Raw genomic sequence first — 27130 nt, forward strand, 5'->3', positions numbered from 1 at the left:
TATGGACCCATAGTCCAGGGGTGAACTACTCACACATCACTCCGGAGGCGACCATGGCGGTGAAGAGTCCTCCGGGAGATGATTCCCCTCTCCGGCAGGGTGCCGGAGGCGATCTCCTGAATCCCCCGAGATGGGATTGGCGGTGGCGGCGTCTCTGGAAGGTTTTCCGTATCGTGGCTCTCGGTACTGGAGTTATTATCGACGAAGGCTTATGTAGGCGGAAGGGTAGGTCAGGGGGCGCCACGAGGGCCCCACACGCCAGGGCCGCGCGACCCAAGCCCTGGCCGCGCCGCCCTGTTGTGTGGGCGCCTCGTCGCCCCACTTCGTTTCCCTTTCGGACTTCTGGAAGCTTCGTGGAAAAATAAGATCCTGGGCGTTGATTTCGTCCAATTCCGAGAATATTTCCTTACTAGGATTTCTGAAACAAAAAACAACAGAAAACAGCAACTGGCTCTTCGGCATCTTGTTAATAGGTTAGTGCCGGAAAATACATAAATATGACATAAAGTATGTATAAAACATGTAGGTATTTTCATAAAACAAGCATGGAACATAAGAAATTATCGATACGTTGGAGACGTATCAGTTTCCTCCATAGTTTAAAACACATATTAAAAGAAACACTTCGTTTTTATGGATTTTATGTTTTTTCATATGAAAACTGAAAGTAAACGATGCAAACCAAAATAACAAATGCAACACAAAATGCAAAACTGAAAATAAAATAGCAAACCAAAATATAAATATGATATGCGAGACAATAACAAAACAAAATAAAATGTTTTGAAGGTAAAGATGGATAAGATGATGCTCACATAGGTGCAACCTACCCAAGCTTAGGTGTTTACACAAGTTGGTGATGAAGTTGACTTTCTTGTGAGATAACTTTCAACTAGTTCCCCGACAATGGCGTCAGAAAATAGCCTTGATGGGCGTAGAGTGTATACGCTGAGGCTGAGCTCCAAGTGCAGAGTTTGTAGATGTGGAAGACGTGTTTTTCCCACGAGGGTGACTCGAGGGTAATATTGAACTCTCGGGGAACTGTGTGTTAAGGTTTTATGTTCTTATCCTTCTCTTATGAGACCTGCAAAACAAAGCAAAATGTTTTGTACCCTCAACCTCACCAAGTGGTTGTCAAGCACAAGGTGTGAGCAAAGATGTGAAAAGATAATAAATGCAAACAAGAAAAAAATATGCAATGATATGGATGGTAATGCAACGGTGCTAGAAAATAGTGTGGTGTGTGGAACTAGTGGGATAGATCTCTCTACTTGCACAACTCTAGAAAACAACTAGATATGCAAATTATGGTAAATAAATGTGCAAGGATGATGGAAACAATAATGGATGATATTTTTTGGGTTTTGTATTGTGAATGCAAGAAATAAAAGTGTTTTTTGTATTTTCGGGTTTTTAAATGGCTAAAAATAAAAAGTGTGTATAAAGTGTTGGAAAGGTGTTTCTTATGATAAAAAATGGATTGGGGTTCATAGTTTCACAAATGCACTCTCTCTTTTATAAAGTGGTAGATAATGGAACACTACAATGACATATATGATTGCAGCATAAGGTTTCATGACAAGTTACTAGTTATATAGGCATCACATCCTAACGTAGAGATCTTTTGTGTATTAACCTCTCTTATACTCTACCAAGATGCGAACTAAATAATAACACCCTAGTAATTAAGATAAATTATAGTATAGCATTAAGTTCTATGACATGAAGTTAAATAACAACTTGCTAGATCTAGTCATGGAGAAGTGGCAAGATCACCCCACATCCCCGGTAGCATGGTATTCTCTTTATCCCTAGTGAGGTAACAAATTAAGGTAAACACCTAAGTGGATTGTGGAATTTCTGTCACTTTCACCGCACTAGCCACCCTCCGTTACTCCATCTAATGCATACATTCCCCCTCACACGCCCTCATACGCAAGTTTGATCAGGACAAGAAAACAAGAACGGGGTACATAATATGCATCTACTTTCATAACTTAAACAAAACTATTGCAATCTCAAACATATATTAACTCATAAAAAGATCCACCACAAAGGTATTACATAGATGACCGTAATCATGTTCAGCAGCTCATACAGTGCTAATTAGTGAAGCTCAAAGAGAGGATATATACATAAGTTACTTAAAAAACCCATAGTCCAGGGGTGGAATACTCCCTCTTCATCATGGTGACGATGGTGGAGTCGTTAGAGGAGGTGGAGACCATGCGATAGCGCCCCGCCGGAGTTTCCCCCTACAATCTGTAGCTCCAGGTCTCTGTTTTCGTGTTTCTATGTTTCGGTGACACTCCCTTCCGAAAGGCATTGGGGGATTATTTTTATAGACGTTTTTAGGTCAATACGGAGGCACGGAGATGAAAACGGATGGCATAGGAGGCTCGAGGGCCAGGATGGGGCACCCCACGCGGGCAAGGAATCTGGCCGCGTGGGCCTACCCATTTTGGTCCTCTGGCTTCCTTTTTTTCTTGCTTTCTTGGCTCATACTTCTTCCTTCCAAAAACCAATCCTCGTAAAATCTCAAGCGATTTGGACGTGGTTTGAGTCCCTAAAACATCAAAATACATAAAAAGAAGTTTTCTAACAGTGCAGGGTTGATTCCAAAAAAATAGGGAAACTTGAAGTATCCCCGAAATCAATATAAAACAATGATATAACCCTTATATTATGCAAATATGATTGAAATATAAGTAATACAATGCAAAGTTCATGTATGCATTTTACATGCATCAAATGGTGAAGACGAAGTGATGGTGGTGGTTGTGACACTAGTGTAGGCTAGTTTAGGTTTTATATTTTCTTGTTTTTTTCCTTTGTATTCAGGTTACCTTTCCATTCTTTTAATTGTCTGGATAAACAAGCTTGTAAATGAATTTGTAATGCATGGTTTAGTGATTAATAAAGAACATGTTTGTGATCATTTTGATACCAACTTTATATTTTTATATTTTTTATTAGTTAGTTATGGATTTTTGAATATGGCCCTTATTATTGTTCAAATTCAAATTTCAAATTTTGAATTCCGTTTTGTAATTATTACTTGCATATGATTGAGTTACGGTTTGGGATTGGACAATATGTTTGAGATAGTTGGTTTAGGAGGATTTGAATCAAAGTTTAAATTTTGATTCAAAGGTTTGAATTTAAGTTTGACCAAAGTCAAGCCTTAATTTTGAATTCAAAAACTTGGAAATGTATTGTCTAGGTTTAAGTTGTTACCACACAAGGTTTTAAACACTCAAAACAAGTTAGGTTTTAAGTTGTGAGTTTAATTACGCCATATTTTAAAAAATTTAAGGTGGCATCGAAATATGAATTTCAAATCCTAGTGCTTGACTTAGGTCAACTTCGACACTGGAGTTCAAATATGACCACTCCGGTTCTCAAAAGTAAAAATTCAAAATTTCCCGTATTTTAGAGATGCATGCCATCCAAATGCACTAATTCGATATCTACCCTTCCCGAGTTCCTATTCTTGCGGCTGTTACATGAATCAAGCTTTTCAAGATCAATAATGGAGGTGTATTTTCGTTCCTTGAAATCCTAGAAACATTGGGGAAGAAGGCCCCTCTATAACCCGTCAAGAAAAGTGACCGTTAGAGCAGTTATCGTGCCCCTTTGGAACTAGTTCGGAATTCCAGGTCAAACTCCAGGCACAACCCATAAGGTTCATCAAAATTCGGAATGGCTTCGGAATGAACTTAGAGAATTCTGAGTTACCTGAAATTCTACTCGAAATTTCAAGCTGAATCCGAATTTTGGGGGACAGAAAAATAGTCATATGATATCTACTCGTGCTCTATCATAATATACTGAGTTATATAAACAAATATTTATTTGATTGCATGCTCTAAACCTTGGTGAACTACAACCCAACTCATGAGTCTATCATGAGACAGGCTTAGAGCCATATCTTGAATTCTTTTTCTTGAAATCAAACTCTCAAGATCTTGATGCCAATACTCAAGGTATATCTTTATCTTTAGGGCATCCAACCTTTAATCCAACACATGGACTATGAACATTACCTATGGAATATTCCTTCATATAAAACTCAGTGAAAACATTTTTCCACAGGGATTTAATTACCAGAACCACACATAGGGGAAATGTACCATTACATCGTCTCCATCCTTCTGTGCTTCTCTACCTGATAGGGAGGCCGATGGATGGGGTGCCACCGGTGTTGATCCTAATAGGGACCAGGGAAGCCAAGGCGGAGGCACCAGATGGTTATGGTGGCACCGACCTTTTGATTGGTGGCGATATAGTTGTATGGGGTTCATGAGGCATGACTACAGATACGTTGCAAACGTATCTATAATGTTTGATGCTCCATGCTTGTTTTACACCAATTTCTATATGTTTTGTGTACACTTCGTGACACTTTTATGCATTTTTCAGAAGTAACCTATTGACAAGATGCCAAAGTGCCAGTTCCCTGTTTTCTGTTGTTTTGCATTTCACAAAAGTTGAATAGGAAATATTCTCGGAATTGGACGAAACAAAAGCCGAAGTCAATATTTTTCCATAACAAAGACAAAGTCCAGAGGGGGACGAAGAGGAGGCGCAGGGCAGCCAGACCATGCCTAGGCGTGGGCCCACCTCTGGCCGCGCCTAGGGGTGGTGTGGGCACCTGGCGGCCACCGACCTCGCCCTTCCACCTATAATAAGCCCCCCGATGCGTGAACCCTAAATCAATCCAGCCTCCTTCCATGAAAAGTTATGTAGCTCCGCCGCCACCGAAGACAAGATCCTGGGGACAAAAGTCTCTATTCCAGCACGCTGTCGGGAAGGGGAATTGCCCTCGGAGCCATCTCCATTGACTCCACCTCCATCTCCATCGCTGTTGCTGACTCCCACGATGAGGAGTGAGTAGTTCTCCCCCGAGGCTAAGGGCTTTACCGGTAGCTATGTGGTCTATCTATCTCTCCATGTATGATCTTTATGTGATCATGAGCTTTGTAATCTAGCTAGTTGAATAAGTAGATGCTATTCTTCAACTATTGTGCTAATCAAGTGGTTTTATGATATGATCTCCGGGGACACTTTGTCCAACGGTGTGAAGGTGACAGTGTGCACACTGTGTTTGTTTCTTAAGCTTAATTTACAGAAATACTTATAAATTGTGGTGTTTAGTTAGTACCATCTTTTATGCTCAATGTGATAGTGTGGGGTGTCCATAGATTGGGAATGAGAACTTTAAGGAATGGTTATGCAACCCTACGCAGTGAATTTGTGTTTATTATCAAACCGGAGAGTGGCTCAGAGTAGCGTAGAGAAGAGATAATATCTATGTATTCAATTATGGTATCATTTTTGAGAGTGTCCACTAGTGAAATTATGATCCCTAGGCCTTGTTTCTAAGCATTGAAACACCGTTTACAACCAGTTCTGCTACATGTTTGATTGCTGCCATTTTTATTTCAGATTGCAATTACTACTCATAATCATCGATATTACTTGTATTTCACTATCTCTTCACCGAACTAGTGCACCTATACACCTGACAAGAGTGTTGAGTGTGTTGGGGACACAAGAGACTTCTTGTATCATAATTGCAGGGTTGCTTGAGAGGGATATCTTTGACCTCTACCTCCTTGAGTTCGATAAACCTTGGGTGATCCACTTAAGGGAAACTTGTTGTTGTTCTACATCATTTGGAGGTCCAACACTATCTACAAGAATAGAAGCGTGCGTAGACATCAATTGCCGATGAAAACAAAGCCTACTTCGATCATGGAGGGAAATGACGATGTCTTTCTGTCTCTACCTTGCCAAAAGCATTGTTACTGCATCTCTCGTCTCCTCGCCCAGGCTGCTCCAGGGAAACCCTAGTTCTAGGTCTCCCATCTCGGAGGATGGTAATGCGCGACGTCTTCTACCTCTTGGGGTTATTGGCATCGTTTTTTGAGCAGGTGTTGGATGGAAGGTTCATGAGGTGGAGCATCATGGTGTAAGGGTACATTGCCCCTATGTGTGTTTTTGGTAATTAATGACAATCCTCTATGGACTAATGTTTTCATTTTGTTTATATGAAGGAATATTCCATATGTATTTCTTGAAGTCCATATGTTGGATTTAAATGTGGGGGCCATGAATATAATGTTATACCTTTGGTACTGGCATCAAGATCATCATTGGAAGAGAAGAATATGATATGATCAAGAAGAAGAAATGAAGATGGAGTTCTTGTGTGGAACTGAAGTTAGCCATGCTCTAGCTTATGTGTTAAGCAATGAATGATCTAGATATTATGATAGAGCATGAAGAGATACAAGGTTGACAAAGACTAAGAGTGAAGATTGAATTCAAGTTGGTCAACACATGAAGCATAAATATTGTATCACTTTGGATCATGTGATCTTGTGTATGGTAAGCCTTGTCAATTATGCTTCATAAGGTAACCCACTATATATGTGCATTTGTGTTATCTATGTGGGTTAGGTATCTTGCCATGGGCATGCATCAAGAGTATGATCTCATATAGCCCATGGGAGGATGGCATCAAGCTTAGATGTCATCAAGGTTGTGAAGGGCAAGTTCAACATGAGCATATTAAAGATATCATGCTTGAAGCTTGCCGTCCATTTGGTGATAATGGACATGTGAAGATGTGCCTCAATGAAGCTATCCCATAGTGGTGTACGCGGGAGAAATTGTGAGTCTTCACGAAGAAACAACAATCAAGTGAGGCATTCCGGCTTGAATGGAGCTTGAAGCGTTGTCGTCAAGATCAAGCGGGATGCGCAAGGAAAAGGTATGGCCTTGCTAGGTTTTCCCTTTACCGGTTGATGTCTACGGGTGCTTCTATTCTTGTAGACAGTGTTGGGCCTCCAAGAGCAGAGGTTTGTAGAACAGCAGCAAGTTTCCCTTAAGTGGATCACCTAAGGTTTATCGATCTCAGGGAGGAAGAGGTCAAAGATATCCCTCTCAAGCAACCCTGCAACCACAAAGCAAGAACTCTCTTGTGTCCCCAACACACCAAATAGGTGCACTAGTTCGGCGAAGAGATAGTGAAATACAAGTGGTATGAATAAGTATGAGCAGTAGCAACAGCGCCAGAAAAGTGCTTTGCTATCCAGGACTGGCGTGTGGATGATGGTGGTAATATGGCAGACAGTACGGATGCAGTAAAACAGTAAACAAGCAGCGATAGCAGTATTTAGGAACAAGGCCTAGGGATCATACTTTCACTAGTGGACACTCTCAACATTGATCACATAAATAAATAGATAGATGCTAGACTCTACACCCTCTTGTTGGATGATGAACACCACTAATTGCGTAGGATTACACGAACCCTCAATGCCGGAGTTAACAAGCTCCACAATATTCAATGTTCATATTTAAATAACCTTAGAGTGCAAGATAGATCAACATAACCAAATAGATCACATCAATACCATCATAGTAATAGTTAACTTCATAATCTACAAGAGATCACAATCATAAACTACGCCAAGTACTACATGATGCACACACTGCCACCTTTACACCATGCAGGAGGAATAGAGTACTTTAATAACATCACTAGAGTAGCACATAGATGAATTGTGATACAAAACTCATATGAATCTCAATCATGTAAGGCAGCTCATGAGATCATTGTATTGAAGTACATAGGAGAGAGATTAACCACATAGCTACCGGTACAGCCCCGAGCCTCGATGGAGAAATACTCCCTCCTCATGGGAGACAGCAGCGTTGATGAAGATGGCGGTGGAGATGGCAGCGGTGTCGATGGAGAAGCCTTCCGGGGGCACTTCCCCATCCCGGCGGCGTGCCGGAACAGAGACTCCTGTCCCCCAGATCTTGGCTTCGCGATGGCGGCGGCTCTGGAAGGTTTCTCGTACCGTGGCTTTTCCGTCTCGAGGTTTTAGGTCGAGGAGGCTTAAATAGGCGAAGAGGCGGCGTCAGAAGGTCAACGAGGCGACGACACGCTAGGGGGGCGCGGGCCACCCCAGGCCGCGCCGGCCTACCATCTGGTGGGCCTGTGGCCCCCCTCTGGCCTCTCTCGGGTGTTCTGGATGCTTCCGGGGATTCTAAGATGCTGGGCGTTGATTTCGTCCGATTCCGAAAATATTTCCTTACTAGGATTTCTGAAACCAAAAACAGCAGAAAACAGGAACTGGCACTTCGGCATCTCGTCAATAGGTTAGTTCCGGAAAACGCATAAATATGACATAAAGTATGCATAAAACATGTAGATATCATCAATAATGTGGCATGGAACATAAGAAATTATCGATACGTCGGAGACGTATCAGCATCCCCAAGCTTAGTTTCTGCTCGTCCCGAGCAGGTAAACGATAACAAAGATAATTTCTGGAGTGACATGCCATCATAACCTTGATCATACTATTGTAAGCATATGTAATGAATGTAGCGATCCAAACAATGTAAATGACATGAGTAAACAAATGAATCATATAGCAAAGACTTTTCATGAATAGTACTTTCAAGACAAGCATCAATAAGTCTTGCATAGGAGTTAACTCATAAAGCAATAATTCAAAGTAAAGGTATTGAAGCAACATAAAGGAAGATTAAGTTTCAGCGGTTGCTTTCAACTTGTAACATGTATATCTCATGGATAGTTGTCAATGAAAAGTAATATAACAAATGCAATATGCAAGTATGTAGGAATCAATGCACAGTTCACACAAGTGTTTGCTTCTTGAGATGGAGAGAAATAGGTGAACTGACTCAACATAAAGATAAAAGAAAGGCCCTTCGCAGAGGGAAGCATCGATTGCTATATTTGTGCTAGAGCTTTGATTTTGAAAACAAGAAACAATTTTGTCAATGGTAGTAATAAAGCATATGCGTTATGTAAATTATATCCTACAAGTTGCAAGCCTCATGCATAGTATACTAATAGTGCCCGCACCTTGTCCTAATTAGCTCGGATTACCTGGATTATCATTGCAATGCATATGTTTTAACCAAGTGTCACAAAGGGGTACCTCTATGCCGCCTGTACAAAGGTCTAAGGAGAAAGCTCGCATCAGATTTCTCGCTATTGATTATTCTCAACTTAGACATCCATACCGGGACAACATAGACAATAGATAATGGACTCCTCTTTTATGCATAAGCATTCAACAACAGTTAATTTTCTCATATGAGATTGAGGATATTTGTCCAAAACTGAAATTTCCACCATGGATCATGGCTTTAGTTAGCGGCCCAATGTTCTTCTCTAACATTATGCATGCTCTAACCATTCTAGCGGTAAATCTCCCTTACTTCAGACAAGACAGACATGCATAGCAACTCACATGATATTCAACAAAGAGTAGTTGATGGCGTCCCCAGGAACATGGTTATCGCACAACAAGCAACTTAATAAGAGATAAAGTGCATAAGTACATATTCAATACCACAATAGTTTTTAAGCTATTTGTCCCATGAGCTATATATTGCAAAGGTAGAGGATAGAAATTTAAAGGTAGCACTCAAGCAATTTACTTTGGAATGGCGGAGAAATACCATGTAGTAGGTAGGTATGGTGGACACAAATGGCATAGTGGTTGGCTCAAGGATTTTGGATGCATGAGAAGTATTCCCTCTCGATACAAGGCTTAGGCTAGCAAGGTTTATTTGAAACAAACACAAGGATGAAGCGGTGCAGCAAAACTCAATAAAAGACATATTGTAAACATTATAAGACTCTACACCGTCTTCCTTGTTGTTCAAACTCAATACTAGAAATTATCTAGACCTTAGAGAGACCAATTATGCAAACCAAATTTTATCAAGCTCTATGTATTTCTTCATTAATAGGTGCAAAGTATATGATGCAAGAGCTTAAACATGAGCACAACAATTGCCAAGTATCAAGTTATTCAAGACATCATACCAATTACTACATGTAGCATTTCCCGTTTCCAACCATATAACAATTAACGAAGCAGTTTCAACCTTCGCCATGAACATTAAAAGCTAATAACACATGTGTTCATATGAACCAGCGGAGCGTGTCTCTCTCCCACACAAGCATTTATTCAAACAAAAACAAAAACAAAAGCACACAGACGCTCCAAGTAAAGTACATAGGATGTGACCGAATAAAAATATAGTTTCAAGAGAAGGAACCTGATAATTTGTCGATGAAGAAGGGGATGCCTTGGGCATCCCCAAGCTTAGATGCTTGAGTCTTCTTGAAATATGCAGGGATGAACCACCGGGGCATCCCCAAGCTTAGAGCTTTCACTCTCCTTGATCATGTTGTATCATCTCCCTCTCTTGATCCTTGAAAACTTCCTCCACACCAAACTCAAAACAACTCATTAGAGGGTTAGTGCACAATCAAAATATACATGTTCAGAGGTGACATAATCATTCTTAACACTTCTGGACATTGCACAAAGCTACTAAAAGTCAATGGAACAAAGAAATCCATCCAACATAGCAAAAGAGGCAATGCGAAATAAAAGGCAGAATCTGTCAAAACAGAACAGTCCGTAAAGACGAATTTCTAAGAGGCACCAGACTTGCTCAAATGAAAATGCTCAAATTGAATGAAAGTTGCGTACATATCTGAGGATCACTCATGTAAATTGGCATAATTTTCTGAGTTACCTACAGAGAATTTTGCCCAGATTCGTGACAGCAAAGAAATCTGTTTCTGCGCAGTAATCCAAATCTAGTATCAACCTTGTTGTCAAAGACTTTACTTGGCACAACAATGCACAAAACTAAGATAAGGAGAGGTTGCTACAGTACTAAAAACTTCCAAGACACAAATATAAAATAAAATTACTGTAGCAAAATAAACACATGGGTTATCTCCCAAGAAGTGCTTTCTTTATAGCCATTAAGATGGGCTCAGCAGTTTTAATGATGCACTCGCAAGAAATAGTATTTGAAGCAAAAGAGAGCATCAAGAGGCAAATTCAAAACACATTTAAGTCTAACATGCTTCCTATGCATAGGAATCTTGTAAATAAACAAGTTCATGAAGAGCAAAGCGACAAGCATAGGAAGATAAAACAAGTGTAGCTTCAAAAATTTCAGCGCATAGAGAGGTGTTTTAGTAACATGAAAATTTCTACAACCATATTTTCCTCTCTCATAATAACTTTCAGTAGCATCATGTGCAAACTCAACAATATAACTATCACATAAAGCATTCTTATCATGAGTCTCATGCATAAAATAATTACTACTCTCAACATAAGCATAATCAATTTTATTAGTAATAGTGGGAGCAAATTCAACCAAGTAGCTATCATCAAATATAGGAGGCATATTGTAATCATAATCAAATTTATCCTCCATAACAGGTGGAACCAAAAGACTACTATCATTATAATCATCATAAATAGGAGGCAAAGTATCATCAAAGTAAATTTTCTCCTCCATGCCCGGGGGACTAAAAAGATCATGCTCATCAAAACCAGCTTCCCCAAGCTTAGAATTTTCCATATCATTAGCAACAATAGTGTTCAAAGCGTTCATACTAACATGTTCCATGGGTTTTTTAATTTTCGGATCAAACCATCCATGTCTTAAATCAGGAAATAGAATAAGAAGCTCATTGTTGTCCATTATGCCTAACTAGTGTAAACAAGAAACAAAAAGATGCAATTGCAGGATCTAAAGGAAATAGGTTCGAGCACAAACACAACGGCGCCAGAAAAGTACTTTACTTGGGACTGGAGTATGAGAGCCTTTTACCTTTCCTCCCCGGCAGCGGCGCCAGAAAAGTGCTTGATGTCTATGGGTGCTTCTATTCTTGTAGACAGTGTTGGGCCTCCAAGAGCAGAGGTTTGTAGAACAGCAGCAAGTTTCCCTTAAGTGGATCACCCAAGGTTTATCGATCTCAGGGAGGAAGAGGTCAAAGATATCCCTCTCAAGCAACCCTGCAACCACAAAGCAAGAAGTCTCTTGTGTCCCCAACACACCAAATAGGTGCACTAGTTCGGCGAAGAGATAGTGAAATACAGGTGGTATGAATAAGTATGAGCAGTAGCAACAGCGCCAGAAAAGTGCTTTGCTATCCAGGACTGGCGTGTGGATGATGGTGGTAATATGGCAGACCGTACGGATGCAGTAAAACAGTAAACAAGCAGCGATAGCAGTATTTAGGAACAAGGCCTAGGGATCATACTTTCACTAGTGGACACTCTCAACATTGATCACATAAATAAATAGATAGATGCTAGACTCTACACCCTCTTGTTGGATGATGAACACCACTAATTGCGTAGGATTACACGAACCCTCAATGCCGGAGTTAACAAGCTCCACAATATTCAATGTTTATATTTAAATAACCTTAGAGTGCAAGATAGATCAACATAACCAAATAGATCACATCAATACCATCATAGTAATAGTTAACTTCACAATCTACAAGAGATCACAATCATAAACTACGCCAAGTACTACATGATGCACACACTGCCACCTTTACACCATGCAGGAGGAATAGAGTACTTTAATAACATCACTAGAGTAGCACATAGATGAATTGTGATACAAAACTCATATGAATCTCAATCATGTAAGGCAGCTCATGAGATCATTGTATTGAAGTACATAGGAGAGAGATTAACCACATAGCTACCGGTACAGCCCCGAGCCTCGATGGAGAACTACTCCCTCCTCATGGGAGACAGCAGCGTTGATGAAAATGGCGGTGGAGATGGCAGCGGTGTCGATGGAGAAGCCTTCCGGGGGCACTTCCCCATCCCGGCGGCGTGCCGGAACAGAGACTCCTGTCCCCCAGATCTTGGCTTCGCGATGGCGGCAGCTCTGGAAGGTTTCTCGTACCGTGGCTTTTCCGTCTCGAGGTTTTAGGTCGAGGAGGCTTAAATAGGCGAAGAGGCAGCGTCAGAAGGTCAACGAGGCGACGACACGCTAGGGGGGCGCGGGCCACCCCCAGGCCGCGCCGACCTACCATCTGGTGGGCATGTGGCCCCCCTCTGGCCTCTCTCGGGTGTTCTGGATGCTTCTGGGGATTCTAAGATGCTGGGCGTTGATTTCATCCGATTCCGAGAATATTTCCTTACTAGGATTTCTGAAACCAAAAACAGCAGAAAACAGGAACTGGCACTTCGGCATCTCGTCAATAGGTTAGTTCCGGAAAACGCATAAATATGACATAAAGTATGCATAAAACATGTAGATATCATCAATAATGTGGCATGGAACATAAGAAATTATCGATACATCGGAGACGTATCACCGGTCTCAAGGTGGTTGTTGGGAGACCGAGTTATAGGATAGATAGCCGCACTATCAAGAGGGGCTTTCGGTTGAGTAACTTGATCGCATCGTCTTAAGAATCTCAATCATTTGCATACTTTGCATCCCTTTATGATTGTTGCTTCTTGGCGTTTCTCCGTGTGAGGTTCTTGAGCTTGTTGCTAGCTTTTCAACAAGCTCAAGTTCATAAAAAATGGAATCCATATGCACCTTCTATTGTGTTTTCGAGTTTGGACGTCTTCACCATTTTTGTTGGGGTTTTATTCGTTGTTATCTTTCTAACAAAATTGGTCTCATCTCAATCGGGGTTCGGGATCATCGTGAGAAGAGTTTTTAGGTCCTGAAGAAAAGAGGTCTTTTGAGCAAACTCTCGCAACCCGGTGTAGAGCCCAGCCTACTGGGTGCTACTACCGGGTAGCCCGGAATATAGCACGGCCTACCGGGTGCTGGTGCTGGGTAGCCTGGCCCCTGGACCTGCCTGCCGGGTGTGGTGCCGGGTGGCCTGGCCTCTGGCCCGGCCCTGTCGAGCTGGCTGCCGAGTTGCCCGACTCTGCCCTCAAACACCTAGTTTTCTCCTTGGACTATAGATATATCCTTTCCTCATCCTTGAGGAGGTAAGGTCAACCATTCTATTTTCCGTGTCTCCTACTCCATCGTTGAACCTCAAAAGCTTGCTACCTCTCCATCCCTCACATGATTCTTGCATATTTTTGAGGGATTTGAAAGAGGAAATGTAGATCTACAACTCCACCAATCCATTCCTCCTCTTTGTGAGGGTAACTCTTGGGATCTAGATTTTGTAGTCATTTGTTGATTGCCTCCATTGTTGTTCCTCTCTAATTCCTTCCTAGAACTTGTTGCTTTGGTGGGATTTGAGTGAGGGATTTGAACACCTTTGGTGTTCTTGCTTTTGCATTCTTGCATAAGTGTTGATCTCTCCATTACGATTAGTTCGAGTGCGAGACCGTGAGCTTGTTACTCTTGGAGGGGTGACCTCCTAGTTGGCTTGGTGGTTGGTGCTCCGGTGACCTCTTCGTGGAAGATTGTGAAGAGGCTTGAGCTTCTCCTTCGTGGAACTTGTAAAGTGGATGTGGAGCTTGCCATCTCCGGAGTGGAGAAAAAACTAGCCATAAGGGAAAGGCCTATGTCCTTTGTGGTATTGGCTTGGAGAAGAAGGTGAGTCTTCGTGGCGTTCGGAAGACCTTCGTGGTAGGCCGCATCTTTCCAACGTGATGTACCTCACCTTGTGTCGGGGAACATGGGAATACATCTTCATTTCCGCGTGCCTCGGTTATCTTTATACCCGAGTTTACTTTCCTTGTGATAGTCATCGTGCTTCAAGTACTTATAGCTTGCTATCATTTGTGTTCTATATATCTTGTGCATATTTTGCTTATCTAAGTTATTGTTGTTGCACTTAGTTGAACCTAGCATATTTAGGTTTTATGCTTGTAAAATAAATGTTAGTTTAATTCCGCATTCTTACAAGCTAAATCCATAATAGTTTTTTAAATACCTATTCATACCCCTCTAGGCGACATATCGCCGTTTCACATGGTTTCTTCCACATCGAATACGATGGGTCTCGGTGATGGATACTTGTTGATGGGTGCACGCAGTGGTGGAGTTGTTTGGCACGTGATGGCGTCAATGGAAGGCCTGGCAAGGTCAATGCATTGATACATGTCCCAAGATGGGTTCGCGGAAGAAGGCGACGTCTATTCTAGAGCGTGCACAACAACACATACTAAGGGTCTGGTAGATCGTCTTTTGCTTCGGGCTCACACACCGTTGGGTGGCTTGGTGAGGCCTCTAAATATAGATAATGTGCGTATGTGTCAGGTTAGGCTCACGACCCTGATCCCGTTGCAACACATGTGGCCAAGAAGGCCGCTTCAGGATGATCGATGTACTATTTTTTAGGCTCTCTTGAATAATATTATAAAAAGCTATTAAAAGGACACGGATGCCGCCTAGAGGGGGGGTGAATAAGCGGTTTAAAACTTTTACGAATATGGCTTAACAAATGCGGAATAAAACTAGCGTTTAATTTGTCAAGCACAAAACCTATATAACTAGGGTTCTGTCGTTGCCTAATCGACGGTACCTCGGAGGAGGGATCCTCCCGAGGGGGAGAAGAAGTAGGGGCCATAGGGCGGAGTGCACACGGGACGGTGGTACGCGAGTTACCCAGCTTCGGAACACCTGCACGATGACAGGGCCTACTGCTGCTTGTCTGGAATTATCTGGGCGCTTTCGCGTTGTTACAATGAGTTGTGGTTGTGCCTCTAGGGCTCCCAGGATCCGGCTTATATAGGCGCCCGGATCTAGGGTTTACACGGAGAGTCCTAGCCAGAATACAAGTTGCCTAACTACGGTACAAAGTCTTGCCGTGTACGTCAAGGATCCGCCTTCCTTCAAGTACGTGCTGGATCCGAATACTTCATGGGCTTCAACGGATCCGGCCTCCTTTGTAGGTCGGTTGGGATCCGGCTCCTCGTTCCTGGGCTGGACTTCATCCTTCATGATCTACAGCAACTGGGCCGCCTGATGGGCCACATGCCTCACCACCAACTATGGGCCACCCGGGCTTGCCGGATCTAGGCCATGCCGTTGATATACCTATAAAGTATACCCACAGCAGTAGCCCCCGAAGTTCTCCGAGATTCATCATTCCTCCGACTTCATACAGCTCGGAAACGAAGAGAATCTTGTAGAGCTTCAAAACTTCTTACTTGATTCCGGGTTCACTCCTCTGGAAATCCTTCATCTTCAGATCATGCACAACAACGGAAAGTCCACTTTTCCCGCGCACAACTTCCTCATTTCCCGCGCTAAATTTTCGCAGATGCGAATCTTTGGCCGGAAATTTCGGGAGTGCGTGGTTAAGTTACCTCCTCGTCGTTTTACCGCAGTTGACCTAAAACACGTGTCATCCATCCAACGGCGCGACCGTTCCGTTTCCACCGTTGGATCCGGATCCCGAATCTCCGCGCGCGGCCTATAAATACCCCGCGGCCCGGTAAAAATCCATTCTTTCACCTCTTCTCACCACCTCGTCTTCCTCCTCGCGCCGCGCCGCCCGCCAGATCTCGACTCCGGCGAGCTTCGCCACGGTGAGCTTCGCGCGCCGCCAAACCAAGGCTCTCCTCACGCCAAGATTCCCGCGTTTGAACGAGAATTTCGCTCCGCCGCCGATTCGTGGTCACGCGGGACGATTTCCTTCAAGTTCGGCGACCTCATCTTCGCCGGAGCTCCGTCGAGCCATCGCGCCATTAGCGGTAAGTGCGCCGGCCTTGTAGAAGACAACCTAGTGTAGAAGATAGACTTAGTGATCCGGGTACTCAAATACTTTGTATGGGTGCAGCCGGAAGCATGCCACTCGAATCGTCGCATTGTACTGGTAGTTCTCCGAGTAGCCCGGATCCCAACCAAATAGAACCCATATGCCCGGATCCCATATCATTCCTGCCACCATATGTTTCCGACATTAGACTAGCTCAACCTTTTTCCGCATCTTCCAGCACCGCTCCAGGCCGGATCCCTTCCCTCCAAGAGCTCCAAGAAGAACTCGAGGGGCAAGCTCGGATGGCGGCAAAGGTGCAGGAGGCGGAAAACAAGAGGGCGTCCAAGGCCCGGATCCGCGAAGGAGAACGGGGTCAATGGTGGCCTTGCGCAACTACCGACGTGGAGCTTAGAGAGCTCCAGAACGAGGGCATGATCTCCACACATTGGAGTTTCACTCGTGATTCCGACGTCCCGAAGCCAGAAGCCGGAGAAATTGTTATGACCAAGGCTTGGGTGGAACGCGGACTTTCACTTCCCTGTTCGGAGTTTTTTCTCTCTGTCCTCAACACCTACGGGCTCCAGCCCCACAACATCTGCCCAAATTCATACCTTCTCATGTCCAACTTCGTGACTCTCTGCGAAGGACATCTTGGGATCCGGCCAGATGTCAAGTTGTGGCAATTCTTTTTCCGGGTGAAGAAAGAAACCAAGGACAAAGCAATGGTGAACTGCGGAAGCATGACATTTATGCTCCGCCCTAGCCGCATGTACCCTCCCCACGACTCGCACGAATCCGTCCGGTACTGGAACGCCAGATGGTTCTATGAGAAGAATGCCTCAGTTCGGGATGTTCATGAAGGTCTGCCCCAGTTCGTCAACGAACCTCCGGAAGAACTTGCAAGCTGGAGCTTCGTCCCTTCGCTCGCCCAGACCCCGATCTTGGAGAAGGCTGCGCGGAGAATCTCCTGGCTAGTCCACGACGGACTGACCGGAGCCCAGCTCACTCTTAGCTGGTTCTCCCGGAGAATCCAGCCTCTACGCTACAACGCGCACCTGATGTGCGCTTATACCGGGGCGGACGATCTTCTCCGGGTTACCCGCCACGATCTTCCGGCCGACTCTCTGAAGAGAAGGTTCAAGACGCTGGTAAAGATTCCGAGGGGCCAACAGGTCCCGGAACTGATCAAGGATATTTACACGAACGACAAGTGTCCTCCGGTAAGCTTTGTTCTTTTCATCGCTTCAAACTTCACAAGTTTTTGGATGTTAACTAACTTTTATTCATTCTCCTTCCAGCTCAACACTTTGGCGGAGGAAAGCTTTCGCACGATTCATCGCGTCCCCGTCACCGGCGACACGGCGGAGGAGGCTCCGGAAGACGACGAGGAGGAAGAGGAACAGGCACCCCGCAAGGCGGCCCCTCGACCTACAAAACGTCCCCGCGCCAAAGCTTCCGGCTCTGAAGCCGGAGCTAGCGGCGAGGCCTCCGCCAAGAAGCCGAAGACGACAAAACCACCTCCGCTAGACTCAAGGAAAGCGGAGCGTGCGCGTCTAAGGATGCTCTCAACAGCTGGCCAGGGCACGCGCCCCATCATCCCCGGCGCCCCGTAAGTTTCCGAACATGATGCAACTTTGTCTTGGCGAAATTATCTCTTGTCTGAATCCTTTCACTTGTTTGCAGGAATCCGAAGGTCACTGCCACGCGGACCACCAGCCAAGAGCCCATCATGAAATATATGAAAAAATCTCCGGCTGTTGGTCCCTCTACTCCAGTTCCACCAAGTGCCTCCCACCCAACTCCTCAACCGTCGCCCCCTCAGGCTGATCCATCTCCCCCACCTGCCGCAAACACTCCACCGGAAATAATTCCGGTTAGCAGCGGGCATGCGGGCGGAGAAGATCCTAAGGCCAAGGGCCCTGCCCAAGAAGACGCGGAAGCACAAGGCCAAGGAGAGGCTGAAGTTACTTCTTCCGAGAAGGCTGGAGAGGGCGCTGGCGACATGGTCATTTTTCCGAAGAACTTTGGAGATCCGGCTGACACCACTTCCACCCCCAAGGCGTATGCCACTAAGTTCTTCAACAAGCTGTCCGAGGCGGAGAAGTGGGAACTTGAACAAGACCTGCTCAACGCCATGCTGAACAACGCCTGGGGGAGGCCTGATTCCAGGACATCGGAAATCCAGGACTTCAAGAAAAACGTCGGCCAGTTCTTCGACCAGCTCATCTGCAAGCAAAAGGTACTCCCCAGTAGCCCCCAAGCATGTAGGCGGAAACTCAAAAAGTAGTTAGCGCTTAGATGCTTAAAAAGATTACTTCCGGGAAAGTTGTTAAATTGGATCAGTAGCCCCCAAGCATTATGGCGGAAACGTTCCGGCAATGATGCTTTGGAGAAAACCACTTTACAGGCAGAATTTTTACTCCTGCTCTGTCTATGTTTTACAGGAACAGCAGGCGCTGCACTATGAACTGCACAAGAACATTGCGCTTCAGCGCCGCGTTACTCTGAATCAGGCGGAAAATATCCGGGCTCTGAAGGATGAGAATGCGGAACTGACCAAGCAGCTGGCGGACGCCCAAGGTTGGTTTCCGCCTTCTTCGTCACTAGTCATATTCCGACTTAGGACTTGTTGTTAACTTATGTTATTATAGGTGCATCCTCTTCCCTTGCTACAGCCTCTTCTGAACTTGAGAACCTGCGCTCCTCGTACCAAGATTTGGAAACGAAATTAAAGGAGGCGGAACTAAAGAGGGAGCAGGCCGAGAAGCAGCTGGCGGAGAAAAACTCCGAGCTCATCAGGGAAAGGGGCGAAACGATATTGAAGAAGAATGCTGATAGCGAAACCATCAAGAGGCAGCAAAAAGAGCTCAATGGACTCCGGAAGTACATGGAGACCGTGGAGCATCACTGGGACTTGCTCAATGAGAACATCTTGGGTACGATACCGGAACCTCATCAAGATGTTTGCTCCGACTTTTTACTTTGCGCTCAAAGTGCATGCTTATATCCTGATTATCTTTTATACAGAGCCGCTTGGGTATCCGGAACAGCGCCGGAATTTGTTCCCACGGGATGACCTTCTTCAACTCGCAGGCGACGACTGCAAAGATCTCATCTCCGCCTCCCGCAAGATATGCTATAACTTGTCCATCAAGAGGAGCCGCACTTGCAACGTCCGGAAGCTTGTTGGAAAGATGGACATTCTTCCGGAGCTGGTGACGGATCTACAAGCGTCGTCAGCCCGAGGCGCAGCTGCAATGTCCTTGACCATGTGCCTAGCACATACTCCGGGTCTTGATCTTGATGAAGTGACCACGGGCGTTCCTCCGGATGCGGATGTCGGTGCGCTGCTGGATGCAGTTAGCGGCTACGACACCCGTATCGCGCGCAGGATCCGGCATGGGGAATTCTATGACAAGGTCGTTCTGCCCGCAGACGAGCCCTTGGAAGCGGAACTTCAAAAGGAGCTCGAGGCGAAGGCGCGACCCACGGAATCCGGGTCCCAATATACCTGGACCAGCTCCAAGGATGCTCCCCAAGAAGAACCCAAGACCAGCAAGACTGCTGACCGGAAGAAAAAGAAAGTGACGACGACGTGTCTTCTCCGGCCGAAGGTGCCAAGGAACAGGATCCAGAGGGCAAGACTTCTCCGGCTAAGGGGGAATGAAAACTTTTATTCCTGCGGGAAAGACAAATGCATCATTTTGGCCCCAGCGAGGGTTTGTAATAAGACTTTAAATTCTTAAGTAGCTAGGAACGAAACGATTATGCATGGGGCGGAAACACTTATCCTGCTATCCGTTAAATGTTATGTGCATGTTTCGTTTTGTGTCGGAAAGCAAGTGCTGATCTCATTGTTTTCCGGCTTGCCCGCTTGACCTTCCGCGAGCCGGAAAACCTTAGCCGGAACGCCGCCGCGGCGACGAAGCCCAATGGCAATCCGTCAATAACCGCGGAAACAAGCCCCCAGGCATAGGTGCCGGAAATCGCTACTAGGAATCCACGAGTTCGCAACAGATAACAACTTAATCAGAAAACTTAAGCTTACGTCCTAAAGGACGGTTTTGGAAAATCACAACTTTCATACACGCCTAGGCGGAAATATCCAGCTCTGCGGTTTTAGTCGGAAAAAACATACACGATCTAAAATGAACAAGTAAAGGAGGTAAAAGACTCAAAGAGTGAACCATAAGCTTTATTTCATTGATCATGTATAACTATTACAGAGTTTAGAACTCGGAAAATATATGCTAAGTGTAGAAAGGACGTAGCTGTGCGATGTTCCAAGGGTGATCTGTTTCATCGTAGATGTCATCCGGATCCTCACGCTTGCGTTTCCGGTGCCAGTTAGCAGGTCCGTCCCTCAGCTCGCGGAAATCAACAAGGTAGTACGACCCGTTATGAAGCACTTTGCTAACGACGAAGGGTCCTTCCCATGGAGATTGCAGCTTATGGTCTTTCACCTGTCGAAGGCGGAGGACCAGGTCTCCTGCAATAAAGGAGCGTTTCCGAACTCGACGACTGTGATAACGTCGGAGCTTTTGCTGGTAGATGGCAGAGCGCTGGTCAGCTAAGTTCCGAGCTTCCTCGATCAGATCCACAGATAGCTGTCTGGCCTCGTCAGCTGTTTCTTCATTGTAGGCGGAAACTCGCGGTGAATCGTGGATGATGTCGGAGGGAAGCACGGCTTCGGATCCGTATACCAGGAAAAAAGGGGTAAACCCTGTTGATCTGTTAGGGGTAGTTCGTAAACTCCACAGAACAGCTTCCAACTCATCGGCCCAAGCTCCAGCTGCTCGTCGCAGCGGTCCTTCAAGGCGTGGTTTAATTCCTGATAATATTAGGCCGTTAGCCCTTTCAACCTGACCATTGGATTGTGGGTGAGCCACAGATGCGAGGTCCATTCGTATCCCCATTGTTTCACAATAATCCCTCAATTCTCCTTGGGCGAAGTTTGTGCCATTATCTGTGATTATGCTGTGTGGGATGCCGAATCTCATCACGAGGCTGCAGACGAATTTTAGTGCCGTAGCACCATCGGCTTTTCTCACTGGCTTAGCCTCGATCCATTTGCTGAACTTGTCAACAGCGACCAGGAGGTATTCAAAACCACCAGGAGATGATCTTTTTAACTTACCAACCATATCGAGCCCCCAGACAGCAAATGGCCAGGTGATAGGTATGGTCTTCAGCTCTTGGGCTGGAGCGTTTGGTTGAGTAGCGTAATACTGACAACCTCGGCAGGTCTTGACTATTTTATCAGCGTCTTCTTTAGCTGTAAGCCAATAGAAACCTAACCGAAAAGCTTTTGCAACGAGTGATCTGGGAGCGGCATGATGCCCGCAATCCCCTGCGTGGATCTCTCTGAGGATTTCAATGCCATCTTGATTGGAGACGCATTTAAGAAATACCCCTGCTGCACTTCGTTTATAGAGCTGTCCATCAACTATTGTGTAGGTTCTTGCTCGTCTGACGATCTGTCGTGCGAGGACCTCGTCCTCTGGCAACTTCTGATCGATGAGGTAGTCCAGGAAAGGCTGTGTCCAAGCCGGAATGATAGCCATCACTTCCCTAGCCGGAGACACTGCCACCTCTGGATTTTCCGGGTTAGCGCCCTTAACTGAGGGTATCCGGAGATGCTCCAGGAAAATGCCAGGCGGAATTTGTTTCCTGCCGGATCCGAGCTTGGATAGCATGTCTGCCGCTGTGTTATCGTCTCTCCTGACGTACTTGACTTCGTATCCGAGGAAGCACTTGGCGATCTCATCAACTTCGTCTCTGTAGGCCGCCATGACGGAATTTCTGGCGCTCCAGGTTCCGGCTACTTGTTGTGCCACCAGGTCGGAATCTCCACAGCATATGATGTGCTTGATCCCAATTTCCTTAGCGATGCGCAGACCGTGTAGTAGAGCCTCATATTCTGCCATGTTGTTAGTAGCTTCGAAGTGGATCTGCAGAACATACTGCAGTTCTTCTCCGGTAGGGGACTTCAGGGTGACTCCGGCTCCTGAGCCTTGATGCTGCTTGGATCCATCGAAGTGCATGACCCATGTCTCTGGTTCCGGCTCCAGACTTGCATCCGGAGCTTCTGTCCAATCTGCGACGAAATCTGCCAAGACTTGGGATTTTACCGCAGTCCTGGGTTTGTAAGCGATGTCGAAGGCGGATAATTCGATGCCCCATTTAGCCGTACGTCCTGTTGCGTCAGCGTTGTTGAGAATTGTTGACAGCGGAGCCTTGCTCACGACTGTTACTGGATGCTCTTGGAAGTAGTGCCTCAGCTTCCGGCTGCCCAGGAACACTCCATAGGCTAGCTTCTGAAAGTGGGGGTACCTTTGTTTTGACTCCGTTAGCACCTCGCTAATGTAGTAGACAGGTCTTTGGACGTCATATTCATGACCTTCTTCCTTTCGCTCCACCACGATGACGAGGCTGATGACTTTGTTGGTAGCTGCCAGATAAAGGAGCATTGGCTCTGACTCTGCTGGAGCTGCTAAGATAGGTGGGGAGGTGAGTATTTCCTTCAACCCTCGAAGAGCTGCGTCGGCTGCGTCATCCCAGACAAATTTGTCTGTTTTCTTCAGCAGCTTGTACAGAGGTAGTGCCTTCTCGCCAAGACGGCTAACAAACCTACTGATTGCTGCGACGCAACCAGTTAGTCGTTGCACATCTTTGAGACAAGTTGGCCTTTTGATGCACAGGATTGCCTTGATCTTTTCCGGGTTAACCTCAATGCCTCTGTGAGAAACTATGAAGCCAAGGAGTTTTCCGGCTGGCACGCCAAAGATGCACTTCAGCGGATTCAACATCATCTTGTACCTGCGGAGGTTGTCGAAGGTTTCTGTGAGGTCGCTGATCAAGTCAGATCCTTTCCGGGTCATGACCGCGATGTCATCGACGTAAGCGTGCATGTTCCGGCCAATTTGGTCTTTTAGGCACCGCTGCATCGTACGTTGGTAAGTAGCACCTGCATTTTTCAAACCAAAAGGCATAGTAACATAGCAGTAAGTACCGAACGGGGTTATGAATGAAGTCGCCTTTTGGTCGGATTCCTTCATCCGGATCTGATGATACCCGGAATACGCATCAAGAAAACACAGGAGTTCCGCCCCCGCCGTCGAATCAATGACTTGGTCAATGCGCGGCAAGGGGAACGGATCCTTCGGGCAATGTTTGTTCAAGCCAGAGTAATCGATGCACATTCTTAGTATTTCAGTGTTCTTTTTGGGTACAAGGACGGGATTCGCGACCCAATCGGTGTGGATAACTTCTATTACAAAACCTGCTTCTAGTAACTTTGCTAGTTCCATTCCTATGGCGCGGCGCTTCTTGTCTCCAAAGCGTCGCATAGCTTGCTTCACCGGCTTAGCCCCCGGATTTATGTTGAGGTAGTGCTCGGCGAGTTCCCTAGGTACTCCGGACATGTCAGAAGGTTGCCATGCAAAGATATCCATGTTAGCGCGGAGGAACTCGACGAGCGCGTCTTCCTATTTGGGGTCCATGTTGGCTCCGACTGAAACCTGCTTGGAAGAGTCACCCTTGATCAGGTCGTGCTTCTTGGTTTCTATCGCGGCCTTGAAGGAGGTTTTCTCCTCGGAGATCTGCTTCTTGGTGGTCTGCATCTCAGTCGGATCCACCGCGGCTCTGTAGCCTTTCAGCTCTTCTCCAGATATCACGTACTTCGCTAAGGCGGCTTCGCCTAACTCGCACTCATGAGCCTTTTTGTAGTCTCCGGATACGGTAATCATACCTTTAGGACCCGGAATCTTGAGCTTGTTGTAGATGTAGCACGCTCTTGCGTGGAACTTGTGGTAGGTGGGCCTGCCGAAGATGACGTGGTAGGAGCTCTTGAAGGGCACAACTTCAAACGTGATCTTCTCTTCGCGGAAATTATGAACATCGCCAAAAGCCACGGGAAGTGTAATGCTGCCGAGGGAGTTCGCCTTCTTACCCGGAACCACACCGTGAAACTCAGTGGTGCTGTGTTTGAGCTGTTCCTTGGTGAGGTTCATCCGCTCTAGAGTCTCCAGGTACATGATGTTCAAGCTGGCTCCGCCATCCATGAGGCACTTGGAGAAGTCATACCCATCTATGCGGGGACTTACAACCAAGGCGTAGCATTCTTTCGGCACAATTGCGGGGTGATCCTTCCTATCAAAAGTGCACGGGATTTCCGACCACCTGACGTAATGCGGCACAGCCGGAACTATGGCGTTCAGGATCCGGGTAGCTGACTTGGAGGCGCGTACTGTTGGGGTTCCGAGGAAGGTGTGGTAAGCCCCCACGCTCTTTTTGTCGAATGGGTTGGATTTACCTGCGGCTCCTGCCTTGGGATCCGGCGAGTTATCATCCTCATCCATCGCCTCGGAACTATCGTCCTCTTTGTCCTTGTTCTTGCCCTTGCCACCTTTGCCGCGTGGGTGGTGGTTCCGGGCGCGCTTGTATCCTGCCTCCGGGTCGTTCTTTAGATCATTGACCCATTTGCAGTTGCGGTTGGTATGAGTGGACTTCCCTGTAACCGGATCCAGGTGGGCCAGGCAGGGCATGTCTCTGTACTCCTCGTAGGTTTGCGGAGCGCGGGATCCGCCAGCAGTGACCTCAGAGGTATGCTGCTGACCCCTGCCGGCTCCGGCTCCCCGTCCGCGTCCTCTTCCGCCTCCTGGACCTCTGCGTTGAAACGCCATGGCGACCATCTCGGATCCGCCATTCTTCTGGTCATCAGGGTTCTTGCGCTTATGACTGCTGCTGCTACCGTTGTCACGGTTCTTCTTTTGTTGATGCAGGGGGATTGCTGTAGCTGCGAGATCACCGCCTGCGTCGTCATCGGCGGCAGTGTGATCGCTGGCGATGGTGATCATGTCGTCCAACGTCAGTTTATTTGCATTGACCAAGCAAGTTAGCTTGTGTCGCAGCAATCCTCCTCGCTGCAAGCCCCCAATGAAGGCGTGCATCGCTGTGCGGTTGTCGACGTTCTCGCACTCGTTTCTGCATGCCAACCATCGGGTGAGGAAGTTCCTCGATGTTTCGCCCTTCTTTTGGATGCATGCCTGCAGGTCGCTTGTTGTGGCAGGTCTCTTGTAGGTGCCCCTGAAGTGTTTCTCGAAAGCGTTCTTCAGGTCGAACCAGCAAAAGATGGAATTCTGCTCGAGGTCGCTTAGCCAGATCCGGGCTGGACCTACAAGGTACAACTGAAGCATGCGGCAGGCGATGTTAGGGGTTCCTCCGGCGAAGGTTACAAAGATTATAGTAATCCTCAATCCAGGTATCCGCCTTTCGGTGCCGTCATAATGCTTCAGATTTCCGGTAGCTTGAGGTTCATCCTTGGCTTTGGTTCCTCTCGAATCATCCTGCCAAAACACTTCGGACCAATGTAGTCGGTTCTCGTATTCGTTAAGGCGGTCCCGTGGCGGCCGCGCGGAGCCGTGGCGAGGGGACTTTGAGCGAGAGCGAGATCTCCGACCATTGCCTCCGCCTCCACCTCCGCCGCCACCGCTAGGTGGTGGTGAGGGAGACCTGCGAGGTGGGCGGTCAGACTTCTTGCTTCCGCCATCTGAATCTCCTCGACCTTCCTGGTGCTGGCTCCGGCTCCTGTGGCTGCCTTCGCCCTGGCGCTGGCTGCCCTGGTCGTTCCGGCGAGGCTCCGGGTCACGGCTCCGGCGAGGCTCTGGGTCCCGGCTCCGGCGAGGTTCTGGGTCGCGGCTCCGACGAGGTTCTGGATCGCGGTTCCGGCGAGGTTCTGGGCCGCCGTCCTCATTCCGACTCCTCCTGGGCTCGGGCTCATGAACATTGTTCTGGTTCCGGCGAGGTTCCGGCGAGCGCTCCTCATTTGTTTCTTGGCAAAGACGTTGTCGCGGATAATAATCCCACCATGCCCTGGGGGCCTGGTGTTTCCGGCTGGACTACGGCGGCGAGGGGGTCGCGGGTAACCATTGGGCGGAGGAGAGGGGTTGCGGTATTTGTCTCGTCCGGAGTACATCGCATCCTTTCCTTTTCGTGGATCTGACGAAGGCGTCTTTGACGGAACGGGGATCGGATTTGGGTGTTCCCTGGTCCTTCTTCTGCGCTCCGAGGATCCGGTGTGTGATTCATCGTCGGGGTGCCGATCAGCGCGGGCGTCCTTCTGCGCGGTAGATACACAGTTATCCGGATTGGATTCCAACCTGCGCGAAGTATCTGCCTTGCTCTGCTGCTGCACTGCTGAAGCGATAAGTGTGCAGAGGTAGTTGATATCAACTTCTTCGTCCTTCTTCTTCAACAGTTCCGCAGCTTTTTGCATGTTGTCCTTTGGGGTTTCCAGCGGCTGGTGCTCTGCGGGCGTGTTGAAGGGTATCCTGCGAGGCGGAATTGCTTCTCTAACAATTCGATCGGCCTCCGCCTGTGCGTAGATCATCTTTACCTCCCACTCAGCCCTCATGCTCTTGACCTGCTCGAGTGTGGCAGTAATCTCGCGATCCTGTCTGTCGAAATTTTCCACCAATCCTGCAGCTTCTGCCCTCTCTTCCCTTAACGCAGCTTCGGTATCGGCGAGCTTCTTGGTGGTGGCCAGCATTTCCTTTCTAGTGGCCTCTAGGGCCTCCAGATCTGCGGCGTCGCCCGGGGTTATAGGTG

General features: G+C 46.7%; 1 protein-coding gene across 1 annotated transcript; it reads left to right on the forward strand.

Annotated features, from left to right (window-relative positions):
- The first annotated feature begins 18524 nt into the window (after nt 1-18524).
- On the forward strand, nt 18525-19357 carry LOC139832527 (uncharacterized). Its single transcript, XM_071822307.1, has 4 exons — nt 18525-18761; nt 18967-19102; nt 19174-19295; nt 19328-19357. Exons 1-4 carry the CDS (start codon nt 18525-18527, stop codon nt 19355-19357), a joined length of 525 nt encoding a protein of 174 aa, XP_071678408.1.
- The last annotated feature ends 7773 nt before the right edge of the window (nt 19358-27130 follow it).

The sequence above is a fragment of the Lolium perenne genome, chromosome 1 (genome assembly GCF_019359855.2).
Source record: "Lolium perenne isolate Kyuss_39 chromosome 1, Kyuss_2.0, whole genome shotgun sequence".
NCBI lineage: Eukaryota > Viridiplantae > Streptophyta > Magnoliopsida > Poales > Poaceae > Lolium > Lolium perenne.

Coding starts and splice junctions, on each gene's coding strand:
- LOC139832527 (XM_071822307.1), top strand. CDS start 18,525: ATGGTCATTTTTCCGAAGAACTTTGGAGATCCGGCTGACACCACTTCC. Junction 18,762..18,966: donor AGCTCATCTGCAAGCAAAAG/GTACTCCCCAGT, acceptor TATGTTTTACAG/GAACAGCAGGCGCTGCACTA. Junction 19,296..19,327: donor AGCAGGCCGAGAAGCAGCTG/GCGGAGAAAAAC, acceptor CATCAGGGAAAG/GGGCGAAACGATATTGAAGA.